The sequence below is a fragment of the Colias croceus genome, chromosome 26 (assembly GCF_905220415.1).
Source record: "Colias croceus chromosome 26, ilColCroc2.1".
In the NCBI taxonomy this organism is placed as follows: Eukaryota; Metazoa; Arthropoda; class Insecta; order Lepidoptera; family Pieridae; genus Colias; species Colias croceus.
Window position 1 is genome coordinate 5,911,488 of NC_059562.1, and position 27,275 is coordinate 5,938,762.

At 33.2% G+C, this 27,275-nt stretch overlaps 1 protein-coding gene across 1 annotated transcript in view; it reads left to right on the plus strand.

Moving 5' to 3' along the window:
* Positions 1-27,275, plus strand: part of LOC123703602 (inositol 1,4,5-trisphosphate receptor) — an 84,150-nt gene that overhangs the window by 7,922 nt on the left and 48,953 nt on the right. Inside the window, exons 2-10 of the mRNA XM_045651688.1 lie at positions 10,718-10,835; positions 17,467-17,537; positions 18,351-18,472; positions 22,054-22,173; positions 23,971-24,088; positions 24,684-24,796; positions 25,467-25,697; positions 26,091-26,203; positions 26,650-26,799. Coding sequence (XP_045507644.1) covers positions 10,753-10,835; positions 17,467-17,537; positions 18,351-18,472; positions 22,054-22,173; positions 23,971-24,088; positions 24,684-24,796; positions 25,467-25,697; positions 26,091-26,203; positions 26,650-26,799 — 1,121 coding nt within the window. The 5' untranslated portion in view covers positions 10,718-10,752. The remainder of the gene's footprint in view (positions 1-10,717; positions 10,836-17,466; positions 17,538-18,350; positions 18,473-22,053; positions 22,174-23,970; positions 24,089-24,683; positions 24,797-25,466; positions 25,698-26,090; positions 26,204-26,649; positions 26,800-27,275) is intronic.

Genomic DNA, 27,275 nt, shown 5'->3' on the forward strand with positions numbered 1-27,275 from the left:
GAGTTTGCATTGCAATTTTTTCTCGAACCACGAGTGCGGTGGGCAGCATCCAGCATCCTGAATGTGTCTCTTTAGTCTTTATGTCCTTTAACTTTTATGTGTCCCTCTTATATCCAAATGAATGTTAACCGCGAATCCTGGTAGTTACATATTATATAGATAACGCAAAATCCGTTATTTTTGTCGCCAAACGCGTTGTTTACAGACGATGTTTAGTCTTCGTATCAAAGGCATAATAACATATTTATAAACAGTGTCTCAAAACGTGCTGTAATTTTGAATAATAATCAAGTTCAGGAAGTAACAAATAACACAGAAAAAAAATACCCCGTATTTTTACTTGTTTTTGCACATACTTATAGTTTTAAATGACTAATTAATTCTTATAATATTTAAGTGAAAAGTATGTACCTTATTACTACCTTACCTTATGATATATTATGTACACGTAGGTCAGGTCCAGGTGTACAATGTACATGGAGAATAAGAATCGATAGAACGAAGGGTGACTGAAATATCACTTTCAAGATCTTCTTGGAAGAGCGTCTTCCACAAACAGCTAGGTATTCCAATAAGAATATCTATTGTTATTTGTTGTGCGTTGAAAAAGAAGCAATAACAAGAGCTTTTCTCAGCTCTTTTCTGTAATAGTCGTTGTATAATTTTATGAGTTCAAACTTTTAAGTGCCTGAAACAGCGACTAACATTAATTAACATAGTCCCTTGTGTTTCGTATTTATTTTGTTTTTCTTCAGGTTTATATTGTCTTGGGAAATACTTCGATCGTTATCTTACTTATTGTTCCTTCTTCAAATAAGACAATCTGTGAATCTCTGTGTTCCTTTTTACGTTTATTAATTTATGTTTTTTTTTTGGGTCACCTGAAAGTGTGTTAAACATAATAATAACATATGCAATACTCTTAAAAATGTTTAATAAACGCAGATAATTATTGGTATCATTTATAAATTACACAATGAGGACTGAGATGTCAACGGCCTTGTCAATACATCGAGAGACAAGAAACATGATATGAGTTGTGTGTTTTGAATCACAATAGTAATAATTGAAAACGGTTCTCAACTTCGCAAAAGACCTTTATATTAATGTCATCTCATACAAATACATTATGTATAGAAAATAATCATGTAAGTAGGTAGGTATATTATTTTAAGTGTAGACAATATTTTGAAGCCCTCAAGTTGTCTTCGTATCCTTATACATATCTACCTACTTACAGTGAAGGAAAATTATGTAGGTGCTTACAGTAAGCCATCTCTATGGTTTCTAATTTAGAAAGCAACTGTGGTAGGTAGGTACCTAATTGGGAAGGGAAATAAAGATTGGTGTTTGGATTTCATTCCCATGCATTACTGCGACTGTAGTCTGTAACTAACGATGGATACACGATATTTATATTAAGTTACTGCTAACGTTACAGGAGTTTATTAGAGCCAGTTTCACGATAGTGATTAACACACTATTAACGTATCGAGCACTTTTTCACTTACATACGTTCTGACTGATAAACTAATCAAAAATATCCAGAAGTTCTATTTGAATAATAGTTCAGTCACAATAAGGCTGTTTAAAACTATCACAATAACGATCGTTTTATAAACGATCCATTCAATAAAACTGTCATTACGTGTATCTAATAATTCATTCAATATTACACTCGAATAAGCGGCTTATACACGCGTAATCTCATTTTTCATTTGTATGAAACCTGCCATCTGCTGTCTTATTGCATATTACATATTACTGTCTCTTCGTAGCAATTTTTATAAGTGCCGTGAATAGCAACCTCCTACAATGTATTGGATAATATTGTTGAAATATGCTTTTTGATTAGATTTTTTTTTATAGATACAAAGCCGTATTAATCCTATTAGTAAATAAGTGGGTAGCAAATAGGAATCAGACGTTTGTGGTTCATTTATGTAAACGACTATAATAATGTGGATATATTATTAGTTCCCGATAATATACCCTCATTACTATAATTAAATTTTTATGCTATTTTGGTCCGAGGATCTACCTAGATTTTTAATAATCTTTAAATTTATTTGTAGTTGTTGTTGCATTTGTAGAACTTTGTTGTTTCCAATCGTGCGTTCCATTTCACACGTGTGCCAAAATGTCTAATTCTAAACATCGATATTGCTAAAAGAGCCCTGACCAAAAGTAATAACTTCATGAACAGCTATTGCGATGGGCTATTATTATTCTGAAACATGCGACTTTCAGAAGATAAGGCCGCTTGCAGAGCTTCACCGACCATCAGTGCGTACGTCAGTCGCGCTTGTCATATGTATGGAAATTCATAAAACCGTTCATAGCTAGACCGACCATACGCACGCGTATTTCCATACATATGACAAGCGCCGGACCCTGATGGTCAGTGAAGCTCTGTAACCGGCCTAAATATTTCACGAGTCCGTCTTCTCATTAAAAATTGAACGTGACGTAGTGACAAGGGACATTACCCCTTCTTTACCGGCTAAAAAGCCTGTTAACATTATGCGATTATTAGATATCGCCATTGCTCAAAAAATACCAGCTAATACTACAGTCTACAGGTATAGCAAGGTAGCTAGTTTCTTCTATGTGAACCATTAATTTAGTATATAGTTGGAATTATTCACAAAAAAATAAACAGACACAAACATTCATCATTTTATGATAATCATGGCAGATGGCAAAGTCGAATGAAACATTTTTATTATTCAATAAAGGCTATTTTTACATAATCAAATAATTTCTACTATTGTTAGCATTTTCGTGCTCTGTGCACATTGGTTAAATACAAATTCTGCTAGATGATGTTAAAAATCCGGTCTTAATAGGTACCCGGACTGAAGGTACTCAAGAGATGAAACCACTATACGTAATAGTGTTATCAAATAAGCCGGCATTATTAGGTCAAGAATATCTTCTCCCGAAGAATGTTTCCATAGACTGAAAATCAATCCAGACACTCGTCAACTCGCATTCCTAACAGCTGCAGCGGAGTATGAATGAGTATCTCCATATTTTCAAAGCTTTCATCTACGGAAACAACGCAGTTTTCCATTTGTTGATATTCCGTAGCTACATAAAAATAATGAATAGCCCGCATGCGTGTGATACGTTACATGAAAGAGGTGTAGTAAAAAAAACAAACAGTAAAAACTAAATAAAGCTTCGGCCGTTATTCATTTGCAAATACCTACATGGAATTGTCCGTTCTATGCTAGTGTTGGTTCTGCTCTCAGAGGATGTGGAAAGTGTTCGAATATTATGTTAAAGTGTGTACAAAGTGTTAAAGTTATATAGGGTTATCAAGATAATTAGCGTATCTGTTTTATCGTATATCAGATCTACGTTCACTTTTTATTCGTAACGAATTATCTTAAAAGTCTGTTATTGGATATTTTTTCGATCGAAATAAAAGCACATTTACCTAGTTGTTTTAATGTTATTAAAAAAACTACCTAATTACCTAGTTGTATTGATGTTATTAAAACAACTAGGTAAATTTGTATCAAAGAAGTACCTAGTCTAGCTTAACTAATTTATTCATGAAGCATATAAACCAAATATGAAATGACAACCTGCTATCACAATGTACCTAGGTACTATGTTATTTTCACGCAGTTGAGTTCACCACGAACACCTTGAAACTCAAACAATTTGAATATACCGTAACCGCAGAACATATACCGTAACTTTATAATTACGTAGGGCCGGTAACAATCCCTATACCGCGGAATTTGGGCGAGATTGTCGATCAACTCGAACTCTCTTGAGATTGTATCAAATATCCTCGTTACAGAGTTACGTGAGCGAATTTAAAGCAGAGCCTTATCTCGCTACTCTAGTACCATTTTGGGTATAAATGATCAGAATAAATGTCTTTATCTCGTTAAAACAAAACAAGACGATGAAAAACTTCTGTTGGTCTTATGAAAGTTTATTTGAGCGAATTGAAAGCAGAAAGGCTTATCTTGCTACACTAGTAGGTACAGTTTTCATTAGGTTACACAAAACTGTACCTGATTAATTTGATCAAATGATCAGAATTAAATTCTCTGTATTTCGTTAAAATAATGCAGAACAATAAAACAACAAGACAGAACACAAGACAAGAAGCATTTGTCGATTATAAATTACTTCAAATTGCACTAAATTGATAAATTCCTGATTTTCAGTTGTTGATATATAGTATTCATATATTTATGCTGTTAATTAATGAATAAGTACCTACAAGTTGTATCGATACCATCTTCAAAATATAAGGTAGCGAGGAACGCGTTCAGGCTGAATAAATTTATGAACAAAAAATGTCTGCACTCGACTCGACGGCATACACTGATACACTGAATACCTAGAGCCTACATTTTAATCTCGATGTCCGCGTCGTCGTGTCGTCGCCTAAACTGTTTTATGCTATCTAACTAAGCAATATACTATCATTTTTAATACTGCAAAAAATATATAAATTGGAAAGTTTAAACAAAGCTTCCATGAGTTTGTTGATACTCCATTAATCGTTACAAATTGTAAAGTATTTTATACCTAATAGGTACTTACATAAACAATATACTTCAATAGTAGGTATTTAAATTTTAAATGTATAATATTAACTTTAACAAGTGCTTATGAATAGCGTTTATTTAGACAAAGAGCTTATTTTAACTATATTATGAATATTTATACAAACTGTAAAATTATTATTTCGTCTATGTTTATAATTATTTACCTTATTTAATTTAAAATATTTTTGGTGGTACTAGCGAATCGTATGACCTAGTGATGCAACGAATACTACTTTTACGAATACGAATACGAATACGAATATCAAACCTACTATTCGGCGAATACGAATACGAATACGAATATCTCGCCTTGGTAATAAAAGACTTATTTATTTAATGAATGTTTACTCTTCTAATAATTAAAATTTACAATAGGCAAATTTTTATTTAAAAAACATAAAATTCATAGATTTTCTGGTTTTAGGCGATTTTTTTTTCAGTCTGGATGTTTCCAGCCGTTAAAAAAGTGTTTCCGAAGCGACTGTACATGGCTTCAGTGAAAAATATTTTTGGGCGAGTTTTTTCTGACTTGGAAAATGGACATCTTCTCGCCAAAAGGCCAGTGGATCAGCAATCTGCACACGTCATATTTTTTTGCGCGATTTTTAAATTTGTAGTAAATAGAGTTGCGTACAAAAATATTCGTTTTTAAAAATTCGTATATTCGCCGAATACGAATATTCGGTAAATGTCTACTATTCGGCGAATACGAATATTCGTATTCGTATTCGTTGCATCACTAGTATGAACTATGAACCCAATTGAATATTTCATTATTGGTGTTTTTATTTATTTACTAGCTTAGCGCCCGCTTTGTCTCAAATCTAATAAATTATATACTAAAACCTTTCTCTTGAATCACTCTATATATTAAAAAAGCCGCATCAAAATCCGTTGCGTAGTTTTAAAGATTTAAGCATACAAAGGGACATAGGGACAGAGAAAGAGACTTTGTATAAACTATGTAAAGTGATTCGTTATTTTAAGCCTGAATAGTTAATTTATTAAAATAATAAAGCAAGCGAAGCAGACATTCCAATTTGTAAATATCTAATACGTTGTATCCATTAACAATAATCTGTACCATTAAAATCGCTTATCTCAATGTTTTCCTGTTTGATTTAGCGGTACGTGTAACCATAATGCTGTTACACTAATGATGTCACTTTTACATTTAGGAAGTGCCAAATATTGAATTATTACTTAATATGTGGCTAGTAACTGATTGCGACTTTGTCCGCCCATTATTTAATGAAGAAAACTTTAAATACAGCGTCATTTTTGAGTTTTATCTATGAAAATAGATCCCTCGATTTTATACCTACTCATTCTCTACCCGCATAAATATTAAACAAACACACATCATGACATTCATTCTCTATATTTTCATTTTGCTGTGGCTTAGCTTTCGTTTATTTAGTTAACCTTCCAACGGCACGCAAATAAAAATATCCAAAACTATTAGCAACACCGTGAATAATATTAAAGAATTAATTTTAAATTTGATGACGCGACGCTGACTTGAATTCAATAGATGAACAGTTATCGATTTCTATATTTAGATTTTTACCGTTTACAAATAAAATTAAATGAAAATAGAATCAGTTTTATTATCATCTTAATTCAAGCGACGTCTCTAAATTATTGCTAATGAATTCAAGATAAAGATAAAAATAAAGAATTTCTTGTCATGACGTAATGACGTCAAACAGCAACTTGAAGTAATAAGATGCTGAATAAAAATGAAGCGGTCTCCAAACAAATACGTTTAAAATACGGAACAAACGAAGTAGCCGGGACTCGGGTGCAATATTGGAAACTGGTCTATAAGAGAATTTCTCGAGAGAAGTATAAAGAGAATTTTTATAGGTCAGTGGGCATGCTGAAACGCTTCAGAGGGCCTTTCTATATTTACCAGTACCCCAAGCTTTGCCTGATTAGGTTTAACACGCATCCACTTCACATATTGATTGGGCTTTATATCTATGTAACGGGCGGGAAAAGTTAGTGCCAGATAATACTTGACACCTAATGGCCGGTTGCGTGCTGGCTGTTTAAAAAAAAATCGAGTCTGTGGTCGGGAGTTCGTGCTCGAATTTTGAATTCCAATGCGTCGAGCGCGCCTTTTTTATTTTTCCTTTTTAATTAAAATGTTGCCAGTCGCTTGGTTTTTTTAGAAGTTCTTTTTATCTTGCATGCTCAGGTCAAGTGAAAGCGTAGGAAAATTTAGTCTAAAATGAGTAAAACGTTTTAAGCACTCGGGAAGTTGTTCAAATATCGTTAGCCTGCGGTTTTAAGGTTAGCCCATCATTTGCCGCAATTTATGATGCAACTTTACTTAGTTTGAGTGCTTTTTAAAAGTATGACATTAATAAAACGTTATAACAAGGACAAACTGTTTGATCGATGCTTAATTTTAAACGTATAGGGTAAATTTATTATCGTTAGGACAAAATAAATGTAGTTTTATCGAATTATACAATTTTAAAGAAGAGCGTATTTCTAAATACTTTCTTCACAAATATATTGTTTATTGTAATTTAGAATTGATTGTTAATTTAATAGATATTGTATACCTTTTAAACTTTTTGACCTTTCGATCCTAAACTGTTAAAACCACCACCTTCTAAGTAATTAGAGTAATGACTTAAATCACGTTAACGTATGATTTTTGGTACTTATACGTATATATATATATTTTTTTTGACCAATTCCACTTGATCCCCACAAACCAACACTTTCCACAGCCTCAGGTGCCATTTCAGATGGTTATAAACCGTAAGCTATGTTACATAGCGGCTGGGCTCGTAACACTAGCTCTGAGTTACTGGATCATAGACTTTAAACGCGTGTGGTATAAACTGATCTTGCATATGTTCTACTTCACGTGTGATATGTTGAAGTTGTTGATGAAGCTGGTCGAGTTGTATTGACGATGGGTAAGTCGTAAGATAAGGATGGTAACGTCGTGGTTACTGAAGCGAAAGTAGGAAATTCTTAGAAGCTGAAGTATGACGTTCTACTAGTTCCAATATATTTTCATTTATCGTTATATTATGTGTCTTTCGATTCATGAATCGAAACTCAATCACTTAATAGAACTCAAACTCATGAGTTTGAGTTTTATACTTATTAGATGCTCAAAAAACAGCCCGACGTAAGTCAAAAGCTATGATAAAAATATAATTCAGGTATCTGGAATACGTATCTGAATGAAGTTAGCAAAAAGCGAAAATGTTTCGCTTTGCCAGTTGTTTTTAATTAAAAGATATGACACAGTAGGCACTAACGGTTGTACAAGACAGAAGTTTCATCATCATGTTTCACAATATTTTTAATCATTTTGTTAGTTACGGTACTGTAATAAAAGCTTAATTATATTTTTTTCTATATCTTATGTGACATTAAATTGTAATCCATACATTATTTCTGTGCCTTGGAAAAATCCTCCATCGCAAGAAACGAACTTGAGGTAAATCTAAATTAGAAGAGAAAATAACATTTCATTACACGATCCTCATTTTGTCAATTTGGGTCGTCTGATTAAAGCAACCCCTACATTTGATTTCACGATTGCACTGAAAGCATTTAGCTACCTATCTAATAACGTTGTTAGCACATTTACCTAGTGGAATCGTATGGTGGAATTTTGCTTTGGAAATATATATCCTATAACACAACTGCTAAAAGGAGGTTCTCTCCTGTACTATCTTGTATTTTAATACAGAAAGGTATGGGATATTGATAATTTACGATAATTTATATCTAAACAGTTATTTTCGGAACCTTGTTTTTATTTCAATCAATATTTTATAGAACGTTTTATTGTGGATAAATATCATTTTGTTAATCCATATTTTAATCGAACGGATTTACTCAATCGAAATTTACTCATTGAAATTTATAGAACAGTTAAGCCGGAAATATAGATAATAAAAATGAAATGCTTTCCATCAAGATAAAACTTCCATCTCGAGCAAAAGAAAAATTCCAATAGCAAAGAATTAATTTAGAATGGACAGCTTCATTCGCAGATTTCCTAGACGTTGAAACGTATTGTTTGTTTGTTTATGTCGTCTCTGCGATTCGTCTATTCTTTGATGTGTTGGGTACTTGACGGATGAAAAATATGGAAAGGAGATAAATGATATTCCCAGAAATTATTGGTTAGCCTTGGCAAGAGATCGAAAAAGAATTTGCATGTTTGATAATTTTAATATTTCCGGAATTAAAAGATCGGCGCTTGATTTAAAAATATCAAATAAAAATGTATAATTCCTTCATTCTAAAATCAGACAAAATGTATTTCCTTACCTTATTCAAATAATCGAATTCGCTGAGTACAACAAAAAATACATACGTAGGGTACTGAATTGATAACAAAATTCTTAAAATAGCGAACATATGATATTTATTCGTACACTCGACTTACAGTTGGCCTTGAATATTGTCCCTGAATAATGTTAATAGAAACAAAACATTACATCGCAATTTAAACCGAATTCAGTACAACGAGTAGGTCGACTTATCCAAACAAACTAACTCGTACAAACCAATATAACCCGTAACTAGATACGAATATTGTCTAAATTTGAGTGAGAGTTGCGCCTAAGTGTATTTAACAATGAAAAATTGGACTCTATTATGATTTGCAAGGGTATTTTTCTCGCTTACTGTAACAATATCAATTGCTGACACAATTTTGTATTTGTTTTGCTAATTACTATTATAATAGACGCTTGGGGCTATTACTTGGAAATGGAACGGATTTTAATAAAATGACGGTACTTTAATATAACCCGGTTCTTTAATAATTAAGCTAACCTTTTTCTGTATCAATCTTTTGAAAAGTAAAACCTTTGTTTAATGAATTACATTAATTTTAAAATTAAGTAACTATGTCATTCAAAAATTTTAAAACATTTTTCGTAAAACAGCTTTATTTTCGTACCTTAAAAGCGTTTTATAAATTTCATGAATACAATCTCTAAGCCTGCATACGTAATCGGGCTAAGTACCAATTCAGTACCTGTAAATGTTAATTCATTCATTGAAAACATGATTAATCCTGCTTCAGTGGGCTTTATGGTTAATCTATACATATAATAAATCTGTAGAAGGGTCAATTCTGTACATTAAAAATATTGAAAAAATAAATACCAGGGGGTGTTACTGGATCGATACCAAACCCAAATATGTGATTAAAAAAATTTTTGTCTGTCTGTCTGTCTGTCTGTCTGTCTGTATGTGAAGGCATCACGTGAAAACTAACGGTTCGATTTCGATGAAACTTGGTATAATTATACCTTATTATCCTGGGCGTAAAATAGGATACTTTTTATCCTGGAAAAATACGTAGAAAAAAATTAATCTTAACTTTTCAGTTTTATAGACGTTGTTCTGTAGAACCGCGAACACACGTTGCGTATTATTATAGGCCTAGCCGTATTTGGGTCCAATAGATATTTATAAGATGTTTAATTGTCAGAGTTACTCAAAATGGAGAAATAAACCATCCACGCGAAGACCGACATCCGCGCGGACGGAGTCGCGGGCGGAAGCTAGTGAATTATAAATGTTTGTAATTAATAGTGTATGATCTATGGTCTATGATAATCTCGCTTCATTAGTCTGTTTAAGTATATTTACGAATAACGTACAGTCAAATTGTGTAAATATCTCGCCTAAAAGGAAATAAATTTAAGAAGAATAGGAAGAAATCTTACTTATAGTTTATCGTAGTTCATATCTGTTCTTTGGTATATCAACTATGATTCTTAATTGTGAATTACGTTTTAGATAAGTAATAATCATTTACTATGATTACACCCTGTTCGATGCTATCTTCATAACGACTACTTTTTTCAACTTCACGTATCACGAAAAACATAAATAGACATTATCTGCATTGTTATTGAACCAAAACATAGAAAACTCTGCCTACATATGTATAAGGCAGAGTTTTCTACTCGACACAATAGACTTTGAACCGTATCGCAACGATATGAGGTGTAAATTTCAATGAATGTTTTATACAACGCCGCTCGAACATTTTGTAAGGACCTTTGATAGGCGGTTATGAGGTCTATTTGTGTATTAGTGTATAGTTTATAGTATAATAGTTGTTTTGCCATCAGGTGTCATTGTATGGGGGTAAAGGAAAGGAGCCATCATGGGAGACAGCTTCTTGCACCTGGGGGACATCGTGTCCCTCTATGCAGAGGGCTCAGTGGCCGGTTTCCTCAGTACTTTAGGGTATGTACCTTGCTTAACAATACTTTTTTTATAATTTTGTGATTGACTTATTCTTTTTGACTAGGATTCATTTAAGTAATGTGATTTTTGTAGTGCCTTATTGAAGATAATTTTTTTCTTGTATTTCTTTTTTCGTTTCTTTTTCGATATCAATTTTAATGTGACTGCTTTTTTTCTATTCCTGTGACGTTTATAATTTACTTGTTCTTTTTCTTCAATCTATCTTTACTTTTTCAATCAAGCTTCGTGGATGGGTATGCTTTATTGCTGTGTGTGTGTTTGTCTGTATGCTTGTTGCTAGATGTAAGTAGATGTTTATATTTAATAAGTACCTATGTACTTAATAAAACATTATTAAATGTAAGTAGTTTTTTTTAGTTTTCATTTATACGTTTACGTTAAAGAACTTGGCACATCTGGTTAAGTATTCTATCCGTTTATGTTCTATTCTATTCACTCTCTTACATTCATTAAATTATACTTATTATAATACCTTAAATTATACTTATTATAATACCGTGCGCGTTGTACGTAACAGCTCCGTATAAAACAATAAAATTAATTACAAAAAGTGAATAATTCCCAAATATGTTGTGCTAAATGTGATAAGTAAGGCCTAATAGCAGTGTGTGAATGTTTGCAAGTTGCTGTGTCATCCCGTAGGAAAGTTAACTTAGTTTTGAATATCGATGTGAATTGGAACAAAGTATAGTCTTAAATTATCCCATTAGTCCATATTTATACTGATAACGAAGTGAAGTGCTAAAGTAATCAAAAAGAAGGTGTGAATTCTATGTTTTTGTGAATTCGTTGTTCCCAACGTTAAATTTAACCTTGAAATAGTCCTTCATTTGTACAATTGTTAAGAACAAGAAAAATACATAGCATTTATTCGACACAAACGTCAATGATCTCTTAGCATATTGAGTTAACCATTGGGCTTAAATCGACGCCTCGAGAGTTGCAAGTTCAAATCCCAGCGTATCGAAAAGAATTTTTTTTTTTAATTTTTTTTTTTCTCACTCATAAATTTTGCAAGAGTAGGGAGGAGGAAGGGAGAGAGAAGAAAGGAAAAAAAAAAAAAAGTATGGCACCATCAAATTCATGTGCTGGCTGTCGTAAGGAGTTACCGAAAAAAGATTATTTGTGTTGCCATGTCTGCAAACTAAAATATGACCTTGACTGTGCTAATATACCTCGCAAGCGGTTTGTAGAAATGGCCACAAGGCAAAGGGCCTCATTTAAATGTCTAAATTGCTCAGGTAAACAGCCGATAATTGTTGGTAACACGAAAGCTTCAAGTATGGATTCCGAAAGCAGCTGCCGCGATTTAAGCTCCCATGAGACTAGCCCCGAAAGTGAATCTATGTTCATCGATGGTGTGACACAGCGCATGAAGCCCACCTACCAACCCCCACAACCTAATAAACAGGATTCCTTTGTCACCGAAGAAAGGCTACGAGACATTCTGCAACAAGAATTATCATCTGCTCTTACTGTAACAATAAAAAGACTGGTCACGTCAGAGCTAAACAACCTTCTTGAAAAGATTACTGGATTTCAGGACACGATCACCTTTCTAAACCAGCAGTTCGAAGTTTTGAAATCCTCTCTAGAAGAAAAAACATCTGTTATTGAAAATCTGAAGAAGGACAACGACATATTAAAGTCCACTATTACTAACTTGTCGAATAGACTCGGATCCGTTGAACTACACATGAGGGAGAATAACATTCTGATTAGCGGAATCCCTGAGCACCGGTCTGAGAACTTATTTGAAACTGTCCTTCAAATATCTAAAGTGATAGATACTCCCCTAACTCAAGAAGATATACAGCACGTGACCAGGGTTGCAAAGGTATCTAATGACAGTAATAGACCGCGTGCTGTGGTTGCTAAGCTTCGAAGTCCGCGATTACGCGACGTTGTTCTGGCTGCTGTGAGTAAGTTTAACAAAAAGAATTCCAATGATAAATTAAACTCACACCACATTGGTATAGGGGGAACAAAAAAACCAATATTTGTTGCTGAACATCTGACTCCAGAAAATAATACCCTATACGCAGCTGCCCGTGCCAAAGTAAAAGAAGCTCATTATAAGTTTGTCTGGATTCGTAATGGGCGCATTTTCGTAAGAAAAAATGAAAACTGCCAAGCCTTGCTTATCAGAAATAAAGACACTTTAAATAAGCTAATCTAAGCTACATACTTAGTTTTTAATTTTATATTAAGGTTTTATTCTTTTTTCCAAAAATCTGTGGGTACTTTGAGTTATTATGATCGACTTGTATTACCAAAATGTGCAGGGCCTACGAACTAAAACTGTTAATTTCCAAAAGAACTTGTCTACGTCTGACTATAAGGTGGTCGCTCTTACTGAAACTTGGTTGAACTCTGGTATATCAAATAACGAACTATTTGACAGCAGATACGCCGTATATCGTAGGGACCGTGCCAGCTCTAGTAATACTAAATTGGATGGCGGTGGGGTGTTGTTGGCTGTATCTCATGAATTTTCATCGTATCGAATTCAGTCTTGGGAATCAGATGTTGAGGATTTATGGGTCACCATACACTTCAATGTTGGTCAGATAGTAAAAAAGCTTTCTATCTGTGTTGTTTATATGCCTCCTCCAGTCAAAACTGAGACACTTAAAAGTTTCTTAGACAATATTGATAGAGCGGCAAATCTGAGTGACGACTTAATAATTCTTGGCGATTTTAATCTAGGATTTATTGATTGGAGGTTGCTCAGTAACGACACCTTTATGACACCCTTTAATTACAATAATAATTTAGGTCATGCCTTGATTGATTTCATGTCTATTAATAACTTAAAACAATATAACTGTGTCAGTAATAGCGATAACCGTTTCTTGGATATAATTTTAAGCAATTTATCTCATATCAATGTAATGGCTGCTCCCGAATCATTAAGCAAAAGTTACCCTAACCATCCTAGTTTATTATTAAATATTCAGTTTCCTAATTTGTCCTTTTTACGAACGAGAGGTGCCCCCAAATTGAATTTTTACAAAGCCGACTACACTGCCATATTGAAAGAGCTTCGGAGTATTGATTGGGCCCAAAAGCTTTGTGTCTTTGAAAATGTTAATAGTATGGTATCTGAGTTTTATGATATCCTGAACATTATAATAAGCAGATTTGTACCTAAAACGTCCTACACTAAATCAAAATACCCGATATGGTTTAGTTCAATTCTCATAAAATCACTTCGCGAAAAGGATAAGATTCACAGACGATATCGTATATATAGAAATCCACGTGATGAGATAGAGTACAAACTTATTAGGAAGCGATGTCATAAACAGTACGATGATTGTTACACTAATTACAAAAAGAACATTGAATCAAATATAAATGAAAACCCTAAACGTTTTTGGAGTTTTATTAAACACAAAAGAGGTGGCCATTCGCAGCTTCCTTCTTGTATGAAATTGGATGACTACGCGGTGCATTCTGAACCTGAAATCGCTAATCTATTCTCGAGACACTTCTCTTCTATTTACTCATGCCAACAATCCCTTGATATGAATAAAATATCGCTTCAAGAAGGTAGTGATCAATTTGTGACATCTATAAAATTATCTGAGCTTGATATATCGAAAAAAATACAGAAGCTGGACATAAATAAGGGAGCTGGGCCTGACTCCATTCCTCCACTTTTTATAAAGCGATGTAGATCTGGAATAACATTACCTCTAACTATTATTTTTAATAAATCGCTCAAAGATGGAGTTTTCCCCGAAGAATGGAAAAAGTCTCGTGTAATACCCGTTTATAAAAAAGGGGATATCATGGATGTAAAGAACTACCGCCCGATATGTATCTTATCTTGTTTTTCAAAGCTCTTCGAATCCGTTATATATCCCATGATCTCCAAAAATATTGACAATTTTATTTCAGATAGTCAGCATGGCTTCCGGAGGGGTCACTCAACTCAAACTAATCTAATTCCTTTTGTAACTGAGATTTGTCTGGAATTGGACCAGGGACGTGAGGTCGATGCAATATATACCGACTTTAGCAACGCCTTTGATAAAGTCAACCACACTCTACTTCTTCAGAAACTCGTGAATTACGGGATTGGAGAACCCTTACTGAAATGGCTAGAATCGTATCTTCATAATCGGCCACAGTCGGTAGCTGTCGGTAACTCTTCCTCTGCATCTTACGTTGCGCAAACCGGTGTACCTCAGGGCTCTCACCTAGGACCCCTGCTTTTTCTCATATTCGTGAACGATATAAATAACCATATAAAAAACTGTAATGTGTCCATGTTTGCTGATGATTTAAAAATCTACAAAACTGTAAACTCACCTTCTGACACCATTCTTGTTCAAAACGATCTCAATAAAATTAAAGAGTGGTGTCTTGTAAATGGTATGACTCTCAATGCATCTAAGTGTTTCCATATAAGGTATACCAGGAAGAAAAAACCACTTGCTGCCATGTACGAGCTTGACGGCGCACCATTAAAAGAAGTTAGCGAAATTCGCGATCTCGGTTTGACCATCGATAAAAAGTTAACATTTATTTCTCAAATTAACAAATCAGTCACTAAAGCTGCCCAGATGTTAGGATTTCTCAAGCGAAACACGGGTTGCTTTGGTGTAAAAACTAAAACAATTTTGTATAACGCCCTAGTGCGCAGTCATCTCGAATATGGTAGCCTTATATGGAATCCATTTTATACAGTTCACTCACAACGCATTGAGAGTATTCAAAGAACCTTTACAAGGCACCTAGCGTTTATAAGTAGTGGTTTCTCTCATAGACAGCCATACAAACAGCGTCTTAACAAATTCAACATGATATCTTTACATAATCGAAGATGTTTTACTGATGTCTTGTTTCTGCATAAGCTTTTAAATGGACATATTCAATGCAAAGATATTTTGAAACTTATTAGTATTCAAGTGCCTCATTCATTTCCAAGGACACGAATAAACAGAATCTTCCATATTCCTCTTGTCAAAACAAATTTGGGTGCACAGGCTCCTCTCATTCGAATTCTTAAGGAATACAACAAACTTAACAGTACCATCACGGGTCTTGATGTATTCGGTAGCCGGCTATCCCAATTTAAAAGAATTGTTTTCAATTATTTACGTACCCACAGTATTAAGAAATAGTGTCTTATTTTATATATATATATTTTTTTTTGTCTTACTATTATTATTAATCTGTTTCAACATTTTAAAACAACGCACCATGTTTCATGTGACTTTTTCTTTTTTAAACCATGTTTTAGAGTATGTTATTGTATAAGTTATGTCATAGCTGAATTTATGTACACCGTTATTGTCATATATTTTAGATAATAATATGTTCAATATGTTTTTTTATAAAACTTTATATAATGTATGATGTGGTGTTACTTAAATAAATAAATAAATAAATACCTGTTATTCAATATATTTTAACCCATACTATCCATACTAATATTATAAATGCGAAAGTAACTCTGTCTGTCTGTTACTCAATCACGCCTAAACTACTGGACCAATTTGCATGAAATTTGGTATAGAGATATTTTGATACCCGAGAAAGGACATAGGATAGGTTTTATCCCGGAAATCCCACGGGAACGGGAACTATGCGGGTTTTTCTTTGACTGCGCTAGTGTCCTATAAAGTTGTAGGGTACCTGTCATATCATTCTTTTTAATTTTCCTCTAAATTGAAATCGATGTCAGAAAACATTCATGTTAATTTAACGGACAAGTTTAATATAACAGAAATAAATATTAATTTGTCAGTTCCAATGTGCCATAGAAATGTATCTCGAGCTAAAAAGTGAATCGATGTTGTAATCTTTCCCAGTCTCCGAATATATAACAAAACTCCCAGTAGTTTTTTATTAAAACTCTTTAGTTCGATATCGTATGATTTTATATGTGACTATCTTCATTATTTTATTATAGGCTTTACAAAGACATTTTTAACGATTTGATAAAAATTTAAATTGTCATATCTCAATTGCATAATATTAATTGTAATAAATATAATGAGATAATAAATCCTATAAAAGGTATCTAAATGATAAGTTTTTTGACTAATTACCTATACATTAAATTTGTAAACACCTACCTATTTTCGAATGATAAATTATGATAATATCTTTATAGATCTATAGATATTACAAAGTTCGAAAGATTTTACAAGGCCGGATTAAACAAAAAACTAAAGTAGATAAAGTACTTACAAATATATTAATAAAAGTTGTTTTTCTAAAAATGAACATAATATGTGATAATATTTTCATTTTATTGTGTGTCAATCTAGTTAATAACTAATTCTTGTTCACCTAGTTATAATTTAAAAAATAGGGTATCAAAGATACTGGACAGTTGCTTTTTCGAAAACTATTATGAAAATTATAATAAAATTAACCCTGAATCGCGTTTGTTAGTAGTGAATTACAAGCAAATTATTCAATTAGCTATGGAACTAGCATTTGAACAAAACAGAACATTTACAATGCCCCAGGCAGGAGTGAGCAATTATATTAATTGTCCAATACATACACAAAAGCAAATACAAATATAATATGTGTGTATGTAGTATTTATTACGATTTCGTTTATTAATTTTTAATATTATCAACAGGTTGGTAGATGACAGATGCGTCGTGTGTCCCGAAGCCGGGGACCTTTCAGATCCACCCAAGAAGTTCAGAGGTAATTTTGTTTAAATCTATTCTAATATTATAAAGCTGAAGGGTTGCGCTAATCTCAGCAACTACTGGTCCGAATTGAAAAATTCTTTCGGTGTTAGATAGCCCATTTATCAAGGCAGACTATAGGCTATCATTACGCTTAAACTAACAGGAGCGGAGCAGAGCGGGTAAATCCGCAGAGCACAGCTAGTATAATAAATTACAGAATTCTTAGAAATCTTATATGTACATATTATATAGTGACAAACGCATATAAGAATCTATAAGAGCAAGAGTTAAATATGAGTTTTCTTAGAGGGTTTCTTTTCACATGAGACGTTCTCTTTCTTATATTTTTCGTTCGGTTTTAAATTTAAATTTTGACATAACTCATATCAAATACGCCGGGGAATCCCCATCTAAATCGGTTCAACTATTTCGATTATTAGCTGATAAACGAATGATATAATATACCGATTTACATATATTTACATTAACTATTTTGTGTGGTATTTATGTACATTGCATCTAGCAAAAGTTTGACAACCTACAAATATTATAGACGTGAAAGTTTCGAATGTATGGATAAATGTTTGTTACCATTTCACGCGACAAGCATTGAACGAATTTTGATGATACTTGGCAGTGATGTAACTTATGCACTAGATGTTATTCCATAGGCTATAAGAATATAAGGGTTCGGCCGCAGTTCAAACCTCGCAGCACAAATATTATACAATATGCAACACAAAAACTCATTTAACTGAATTCAAAATAACTCCAAAAATCAACAATCACCAAACCATTATTACCATTATAATATAACGTCTTTCAGATTGCTTGTTCAAAATATGTCCCATGAACCGCTACTCCGCGCAGAAGCAGTTTTGGAACACCGCCAAGCAGTCAGCTAACACCAACGCCGATACGGACACGGGACTGCTGAAGAGATTGCATGTAAGTGGTAATTAAACTCAAATTTATTTATTCAATTATTATTAGACTGAAGCACTTTTGAATCGTCATAACACTTTTACAATTTACCACCGATTTGGAGTAGGTACATGATTACAGGATACTATTGTTAAAAATTGGTAATAACAGGTGATGCTGTGGTTGAAATTCAGAAAGGTAAAGATGACAAGGAGCAAAAGGCTGAAAGAATTCGAAGAAACATTGAGACCTTTAGACTTGATTGTGATCAAGGAGTGTGCTTGCTTGTTTGCAAAAAGTGAAATCGAACTTATTATTATCCACATTTGAAAAATTGTAGCATTTTGTTCATAGAAGTATGACACTGCACACATAAGTATGCGTATTTAGGTATCAGTATTTTTCAGGAATGTATCAGGAATTCAGAATTTATCTTCATGTTTTATCTATAAATCGTTACGTAGAAAGTATCAAAACACTTCTAGTTGATACTATGTTAAGGTAAAATACATTTACCTTCATTAAAATTAGGTTTAACATGAAGTCCTGTTAATTTTGACCTCACTTCATTGCGTCGAGCATTTAAGTCCCAGAAGCTTAAAGCGGTTGAGGGTAATTTTGTTGGTCCCGACGCGACGTAATTAATCCATTCTTGATGACTATTTTAATATTTGTCTTTTGGCATAGCTTTAATTTAATTATTGTCTTTTGGCATAGCTTTAAGTGGTGGTAAAGATTTATTTAGCTCCTTGATTTCTAGATTGTTAAATAGGTTTTGAATTACGAGTAGATAATATAATTTTTTATAGATATAATCCATTAATGGCTATCATTTTGTTTATTTATTTTTATGGAAGTTTAATGGAGATGCAATAGTCCTATAGTTGATAGATAGAACAAGGACGAAATAAGTAAATTGAAAATAATATATCGTCGAATTAACTACAATAAGGTGTAAATATACAGAGTTGTAAATATGATACGATCCGTTACAGGAAGGTGTATGATAGTCAAAATATTCGCATATAAAATTGAACCCACAATACATTTCTGAGAAGCGTTTACAAAGCTGATTGAAATCCGGTCTATTGTGATGCTAGTAACTAGATATTATTAGGTTCTATTGACTAACTTCTTAGAAATATTACAAAATTTTAATCAAAAGTTTATATTTAACCCTAATCGATATAACATTTAATGTGGGCTATAAAATAATTAATTAAAGATACGGAAAACCCCGGCTCTTTTTTGTTTTATCTTTTGTATTTTCGTCGTAATAAGCTTAGTGCACATTCAAGATAATTGTATTTTTAAATCAACCATAAAGTATATGTTTATAATCAATACATTTGAAAATGCTGATATAAAATGAGAAATAATATGTAGTTATGATATATGCAATATAGATTGCATTTAAAACATTGTTAAATATATTTTTATTGTTTATTTTATACATACCTAGATATCTATTTATAACTTCAACTTCCATTATCAATAATGGTACAAAAACTGTGTACATAATTATATGTGATCTGGGGGCACGGTAGTGCCCCCGCCAAGACGAGCCAAGCGAACAAGCGAAGCGCACGGGCACTACCTACCTTTTCTCGAAGCGCTTCGACGTTTTTTTGAACCCTCATAACTTGGGTTTGGATTATGCTAGATCAACAAAATTTTCAGGATATATTGTCAATAGCGGACTTATTGAATATATTAAGTTTTAATTACATTAGCTTTTATACTTCAGATTTTATTTATATCTAAAAAACGCTAATTTCGTCACTGACTCACTGATGATCATCAAAATTCTTAAGGTATTTCCTAATGTCCTAGAAAGCTGAAATTTTGTATGTAAGCTAGTATTAGCACACAAACAACAAAAAAATTATAAAACTTGTAACTTTCATCCCCCAACCCCTTAAACTAGGGGATGGGAGTTTGTATGAGACCTGTAATTTTAAATTAAATTTTGATGACGCTAGAGGTCTAATCTAATAATCTAAAACTTGGTTCCCCTAGATATATATCTATAGGTACTCCTTGTTAAAAAAAAATTTAATCGACATATAAAATTTTGTTACAAACAACTTACAAAAAGAAATGAAATCCCACCAAAAACATTTTCATGTAAAATGTTACCAAGACGAGCCCATATGACTCGCACGGTGAAAAAGTTATCAGATCTCATGTAGAGCCAAGCTTCTAACACTACACGCCCTAACTCTATAAGGCCTAACTTCACAAACTCTACAACTTAGTCAAAATATGTGGCTTGGCCGTTCGTTACTACAAGAACTATTGTATAACACAAAAGTAATGAACAGTGAATTAATTTTTCACCTTACGCCGATGTGAATGTAGCGAAATGGCCAAGCCACATATTTTGACTAAGGTGTAGAGTTTGTGAAGTTAGGCCTTATAGAGTTAGGGCGTGTAGTGTTAGAAGCTTGGCTCTACATGAGATCTGATAACTTTTTCACCGTGCGAGTCATATGGGCTCGTCTTGGTAACATTTTACATGAAAATGTTTTTGGTGGGATAAAATATTCTAAAATATTAAAAAATCTCGATTCGATTATGAAATCCAATCTCCACATCAAGATTAAATCAAAAGTTATCAAAGAGAGATCAAAAAGTTCCGCCGAGTGTAACATTTCTCAAATATGTAATATTTCTAACATCTGAGACATTCCTCACTGAGATTTGTTAATGTCGCAAAAGAACGTACCTATATTTGATGAACGGCGCCATTAAACGAATGGATAAAACGATTAAATGTGTTCTTTAGATTATACTGATTAATGTATTGTTGTTTATATCTTTGTTATGCAATTAACACGGGTCAATGTGCAGTTGTGGTATTTTTATGTAGTAGAAGTAGGACTAGGAGAATAGGTCAGATGCGTTTGTCCCATTTGACTTAGGTATTTTAACAATAACCTCTAACTCATTTAAACGATCTGCACTGGCCCTGTTGCAATGAAACATACATTTAGCAAATTTGCATTGTAACAAGAAAACAACATACTAATATCTCATCTAATTTCTCTTTTTTTTTGTGTGATGTCTCTTGATGTTAGCCAGAAGGGCTTCTACATCATAACGCGGACGCGGTAATTTCACATTTGCATCATCTTTTCTCTGCGAACCTGTAAGGATTGGAACTCTACCAAATTTAGTATTTTCAGCTTCTTATAATGAATATTTAAAGACAATGTGAATATGCACTTTTTAGGCAATTATGCTCTATTTTAGGTCTCTTTGTCACTTCCACGGTGGTCAATATGGGCTGACTAGCTCTCCGCCCGCGGCTTCGCCCGCGTTTTGAAAGAAAAACCCGCATAGTTCCCGTTCCCGTGGGATTCCCGGGATGAAACCTATTCTATATGTTAATCCAAGTTACCCTCTATATGTGTGCTAAATTTCATTGTAATCGGTTCAGTAGTATTTGCGTGAAAGAGTAACAAACACACACACACATCCTCACAAACTTCCGCATTTATAATATTAGTAGGATATTGGTGATTTTTTTAGAAATTTTCTAATATGCTATCTAATCTTTTCCCTCCAAATTAAAATTAATCAAACTCATACTTTCTCTACAGCATGCCGCAGAAATCGAGAAGAAACAAAATGACATGGAAAACACGAAAGTACTGGGTACCGTGGTGCAATACGGGAGCGTGATACAACTGCTGCATGTCAAGAGTAATAAGTATCTTACGGTATGAATTGTTACATCTAATATTATAAAGCTGAAGAGTTTGTTTGTAAGCGCTAATCTCAGGAACTATTGGTCCATTTGAAAAATTATTTCGGTGTTAGACAGCCCATTTATCGAGGAAGGCTATACTATTATATTATCACGCTTAGACCAACAGTGGTGAAACCGCGGGACGCAGCTAATTTATCTATATAATAATCTTGTCTTCTTCGTATTTTATAGTAGCAGGATTTCTGTCGTTTCTTGACTAAAATGTGTCCTCTAGGGCTTTCCTACCTTCAATGGACTATTTCATCGATTATGTAAAAGACAGATTTAATTTGATATTAAAAAAATATTTTTAAGGATAAGGCTGTTTTTAAATACTTAAGATACATATTTTAAGTTCTGCGTATGCATTTTGTTCCAACGTAATCTGTTTATTTACTTTTTTGAGTGATTTCTTATTTTTCAATTAAGTACCATTTTAAAAATCACTTTTCTGACTGACTGATTTCTCTTTATTTTTTGTAACCTGTGGATAGATTTTTTATATAAATAAATTTGTACTACACCTTTAATCGTAATGTAAAATCTGGAAATTTAATACACAAGAACGAGAAACCTGTATTCACGGCAACCTTTTGTGGCATCACAATACGAAGTAGGGCAGTTTTAATGACATTATTGTTTGGACTGAGACTTAAACGGTTCGCTAATTTTCCGCACCGTGTGTGTACTGACCGGTGTGCGTTAACAGATTAAAAATATAAATATGTTAATATATTAATTTTGTCATCGCTTCATATACCTACGAAATAGTCCTCGAAAAAAAAGTAAAAAAAACACACTTGAAAATGATTCATTATTTCGTGAATTGCTTGCAATTGCTCAGTTTTTTGTAGAATTTCTCCGTTATTTTACGACTTTCCATCAAGCATTCCATACAAAGAAGTCAAACAGATGAATTCTTTTTTCGACTGTATAGTTAACTGTATGATATTATAATTTTTTAATGCGATTTCGAATCAGATATTATAATGGTACTGCCACAGTATTACCATATTTCCTACAGTATGGCGACGAATGTACTTGTGCAGAGAAACGGAGGGGAACTGGCGGGGGGTCGGGCGACGCGGGCCGCTTAATGCAATCACGCTGAGATTGCATTAACTATCGCGAAAGGACGACGCAGTCGTATTTTTTCTGTAATAATTTTATCATACATAGGTACTTACATATTCTATTATGGCGTGCAAAAACTGTTCCGATTACGGATGTAAATCTACATTGAAATCCCAGAAGGAAACAATATTTCAGAAAGATTGTATTAATTGTATCTGTTGAATTAAAATCAAAGCTATGTACATATGTTGTCCTCATTATTGTCTAATCAGATTGTACATCCCAATGCGAATGCATTACTTAGTTAAATGGTATAATATAGGTACAATTAAGAACATCCAAAAATAAAGTGTCCACGTAAATAATATTTAGCAGTGCAATATCTGTAATTATATATTTATGAACAAATAATTACATCAGATTTAATAATCGCAATTATTTTGAATGTACATATGAATAAATGATTTCATCATAATATTAATAATCACAATTGTTTTATTTCCCATTTGTTGCAACCCTAGCGTATTTTCGTGTGGCAGCGTAAGTACCTACGCTGGCGGCGGCATCGCGCGACATCAAAGGCGTTTCCTTACTGTAGGAAATAATAATGTAATACTGTGGTACTGCTAACAATTATGTTATTCCTCAACGATTCCAGATTTAAAAAATATGATATAATATTATGTTGTTTTAGGTAAATAAAAGACTACCCGCGTTATTAGAGAAAAATGCAATGCGAGTGCATCTGGACGCAAATGGGAATGAAGGATCCTGGTTTTATGTTATACCCTTTTATAAATTGCGATCTACGGGTAAGACTTTATTTTATACATTTTAATTTAATATTAAAGCTGTAATTATTACACTAATCGTTTTTCATGGATTTTGTTTAGATACAATTTCATAATATGAAATTAAATAGAACAACTAAATGTCTGTTTATGCAATACTTTGGTTTTTTTTTGTGCTATACACTTTCCCGCAATTTAAAATTATGGAAACAGTTCTATAATGGTCAATTGTTATGGACAAATTACAATGTACATAATATAAAGCAATGAAATCCATACTAATATTATAAATGCGAAAGTAACTCTGTCTGTCTGCCTGTTACTCAATCACGCCTAAACTACTGAACCAATTTTCATGAAATTTGGTATGGAGATATTTTGATACCCGAGAAAGGACATAGGCTACTTTTTGACGAAAATGACGCAATCCCGCAAATCTCACGGGAACGGGAACTGCGGGTTTTTCTTTGACTGCGCGGGCGAAGTTGCGGGCGGAAACCTTGTGGTTATATAAAAGTATTGTGTAGATTCTATTCAACATAATCTTGTGAGTCGTAAAATAGAGATTTCCATATTATTATTATACTTTTTGTTTAAATGTCAATTATATTCTCAGGTGACAATGTGGTGGTTGGAGACAAGGTGATATTGAATCCCGTGAACGCGGGACAACAAGTTCTACACGTATCTGCTAATCATGAGCTGCCAGACAATGCTGGATGTATGGAGGTACGAGTTTGTGCTCTATATTCATTGGGATAAGGTTGTCTTTTGATTGAACATTTTTGTGAAGTAGAAATACCAAATTAAGGTTTTCCATAGTGTGGGATGTATGGAGGTAGAGTTTTTGTTCTATTATCATTGGGATAAGGTTGTTTTTTGATTGAACATTTTTAAGTAGAAATGCCATGAGTTACTCAAATGTGTATGGGGGTGAAGTTTGTGTTTTATTATCATTGGGATAAGGTTGTTTTTTGATTGAACATTTTTAAGTAGAAATGCCATGAGTTACTCAAATGTATGTAATGGGTATAGTAAATTATTTTGTGTTCTATATTAATGGCTTTAAGGTTCTTTCTTGATTGAAAAATTTTTCTCGATAGTGTGGAACGTGTGGTAAACTATTGTTTGTTCTATGACAATGGTTGTAAGGTTGTATTTTGTTTGAAATTTTTGTTAATTATGTAGAAGAAATTTCTTGAGCTGCTGGAAAATGCAGAAATTGATGATTGTTTGACACCATTGTTGGGTGTAGATTAACAAGATGATTCAAATGAACGCTCTTTAGTGTATAATTGAAGAACAAATTTATGTTTTTCACAATCTTCATAACATTCTTTAAAAACATAGTACTATACAAAAACTTTATTATAATATTTATATTATCTATCTTTCTCAGGTCAACGTAGTAAATTCATCCACCTCCTGGAAAGTGACCCTATTCCTAGAACACAAAGAGAACCAAGAAGAGATCCTCAAAGGTGGGGATGTCGTGCGTCTCTTTCACGCGGAACAGGAGAAGTTCCTCACTATGGACGAGTATAGAAAGAGACAGCATGTGTTTCTCAGGACCACCGGCAGATCTAGTGCCACAGCGGCGACTAGTAGCAAGGCTTTGTGGGAAATTGAGGTTAGTGAAAAAATATGTGTAGTACATTTAATATTATTGATATGCTGTTTTTTTTTCAGCTATTATATTGTGGTCTTTCCATCATTTATAATTATTAATGATCGAAGTATTAGACTGATAGAATATTGAAGTAAGAATAATACTAATATAACTAGAATATAGATCAAATCTTGTTTGTCTTCTCCTGCTGTAGTAGTTCTTATTACGGGATTATATACTGTAATTATTATGTAATTATACCTCTTTTTTTTTCAATATTTGGTGGAAGCATAAATTTCAACTTTTTTTTCTCTTGTCGAATTGAGTTTGACTCAAACCACAACTGAATATTTCTAACGAAATATTCCTTCTAATTTAGTTTAATTATAATTCTAATTATTTGTAAAAATACAGGTAGTACAACATGACCCTTGCCGCGGTGGCGCAGGACACTGGAACTCAATATTTCGGTTCAAGCATCTCGCCACTGGACACTATCTAGCCGCTGAAGCTTGTTCCAAAACAACGTGAGTATAAATATATCAATAATAATAATCTATACTAATATTATAAAGCTGAAGAGTTTTTTTGTTTGAACGCGCTAATCTCGGGAACCACTGGTCCGATTTGAAAAAGTATTTCGGTGTTAAATAGCCCATTTATCGAGGAAGGCTATAGGCTATATATCATCTCGCTAAGACCAACAGGAACGAAGCACTGCTGGTAAAACCGCGGGGCACAGCTTGTAATAAATAAGTATAAAACTTTCTTTAGTAGAGATAACAGAAAAATAAGCATGATTATTTATTGATTATTTCATTAATTGTGTCAAACATTGACAAACATAACATCACCCACCATTTTTGACAGTGTTTTCTTTCCCCACCACACTACTTTATCGAAGTTTTTTTTTTCACATTTCCCTCCACACTCCATATTTAACCAATTTGTTATTTTTTCAACAATATTACAGTGAAGTTTTCGTTAGCAGTGACACGAGCACCGAACCTGCGTACCAGCTGGTGTCGGTGCCACACTCGTCAGAGATCGCGACATTGTTTGAATTAGACCCCACTACTATGACGCATTCTGACGCGCCTGTGCCTCAGAGTAGTTATGTGAGGTGAGAGTATTGTACTTGTATTTTAATCATTGAGATATACATATGGAGACGACACCGCCTACATCACTTATGTTCCGCTCAACATACGCCATATGGCGTAACTGCACGCTCATTTTTTATTTGTTTTAAAGTGAAACGCATCAAATATAAATAAATAAATAAATTCTTTATTTGACAACAAAAAAATATACATGTACAATGTACATGCAATTATGGGATAACTTACATATATGTAAAACATAAACTAGTATAAATATGCCTTCGTGTGTGTTACGATATTGCACTAATAATACGGAAAAGTGCAAAGGAATAACTTTCATCGGTAAGTACCTAACTAGATAATAATTATTAAAACTTAGTTAGAGCAAAAAAAGGCGCACAGATTTTGTTCGTGGTGTGATGGTGTCTCCTCCATACGTAGTAATATTATCTCAATGATTTTAATCAAACATTTTAATTCGGAAGACAGGTAGATA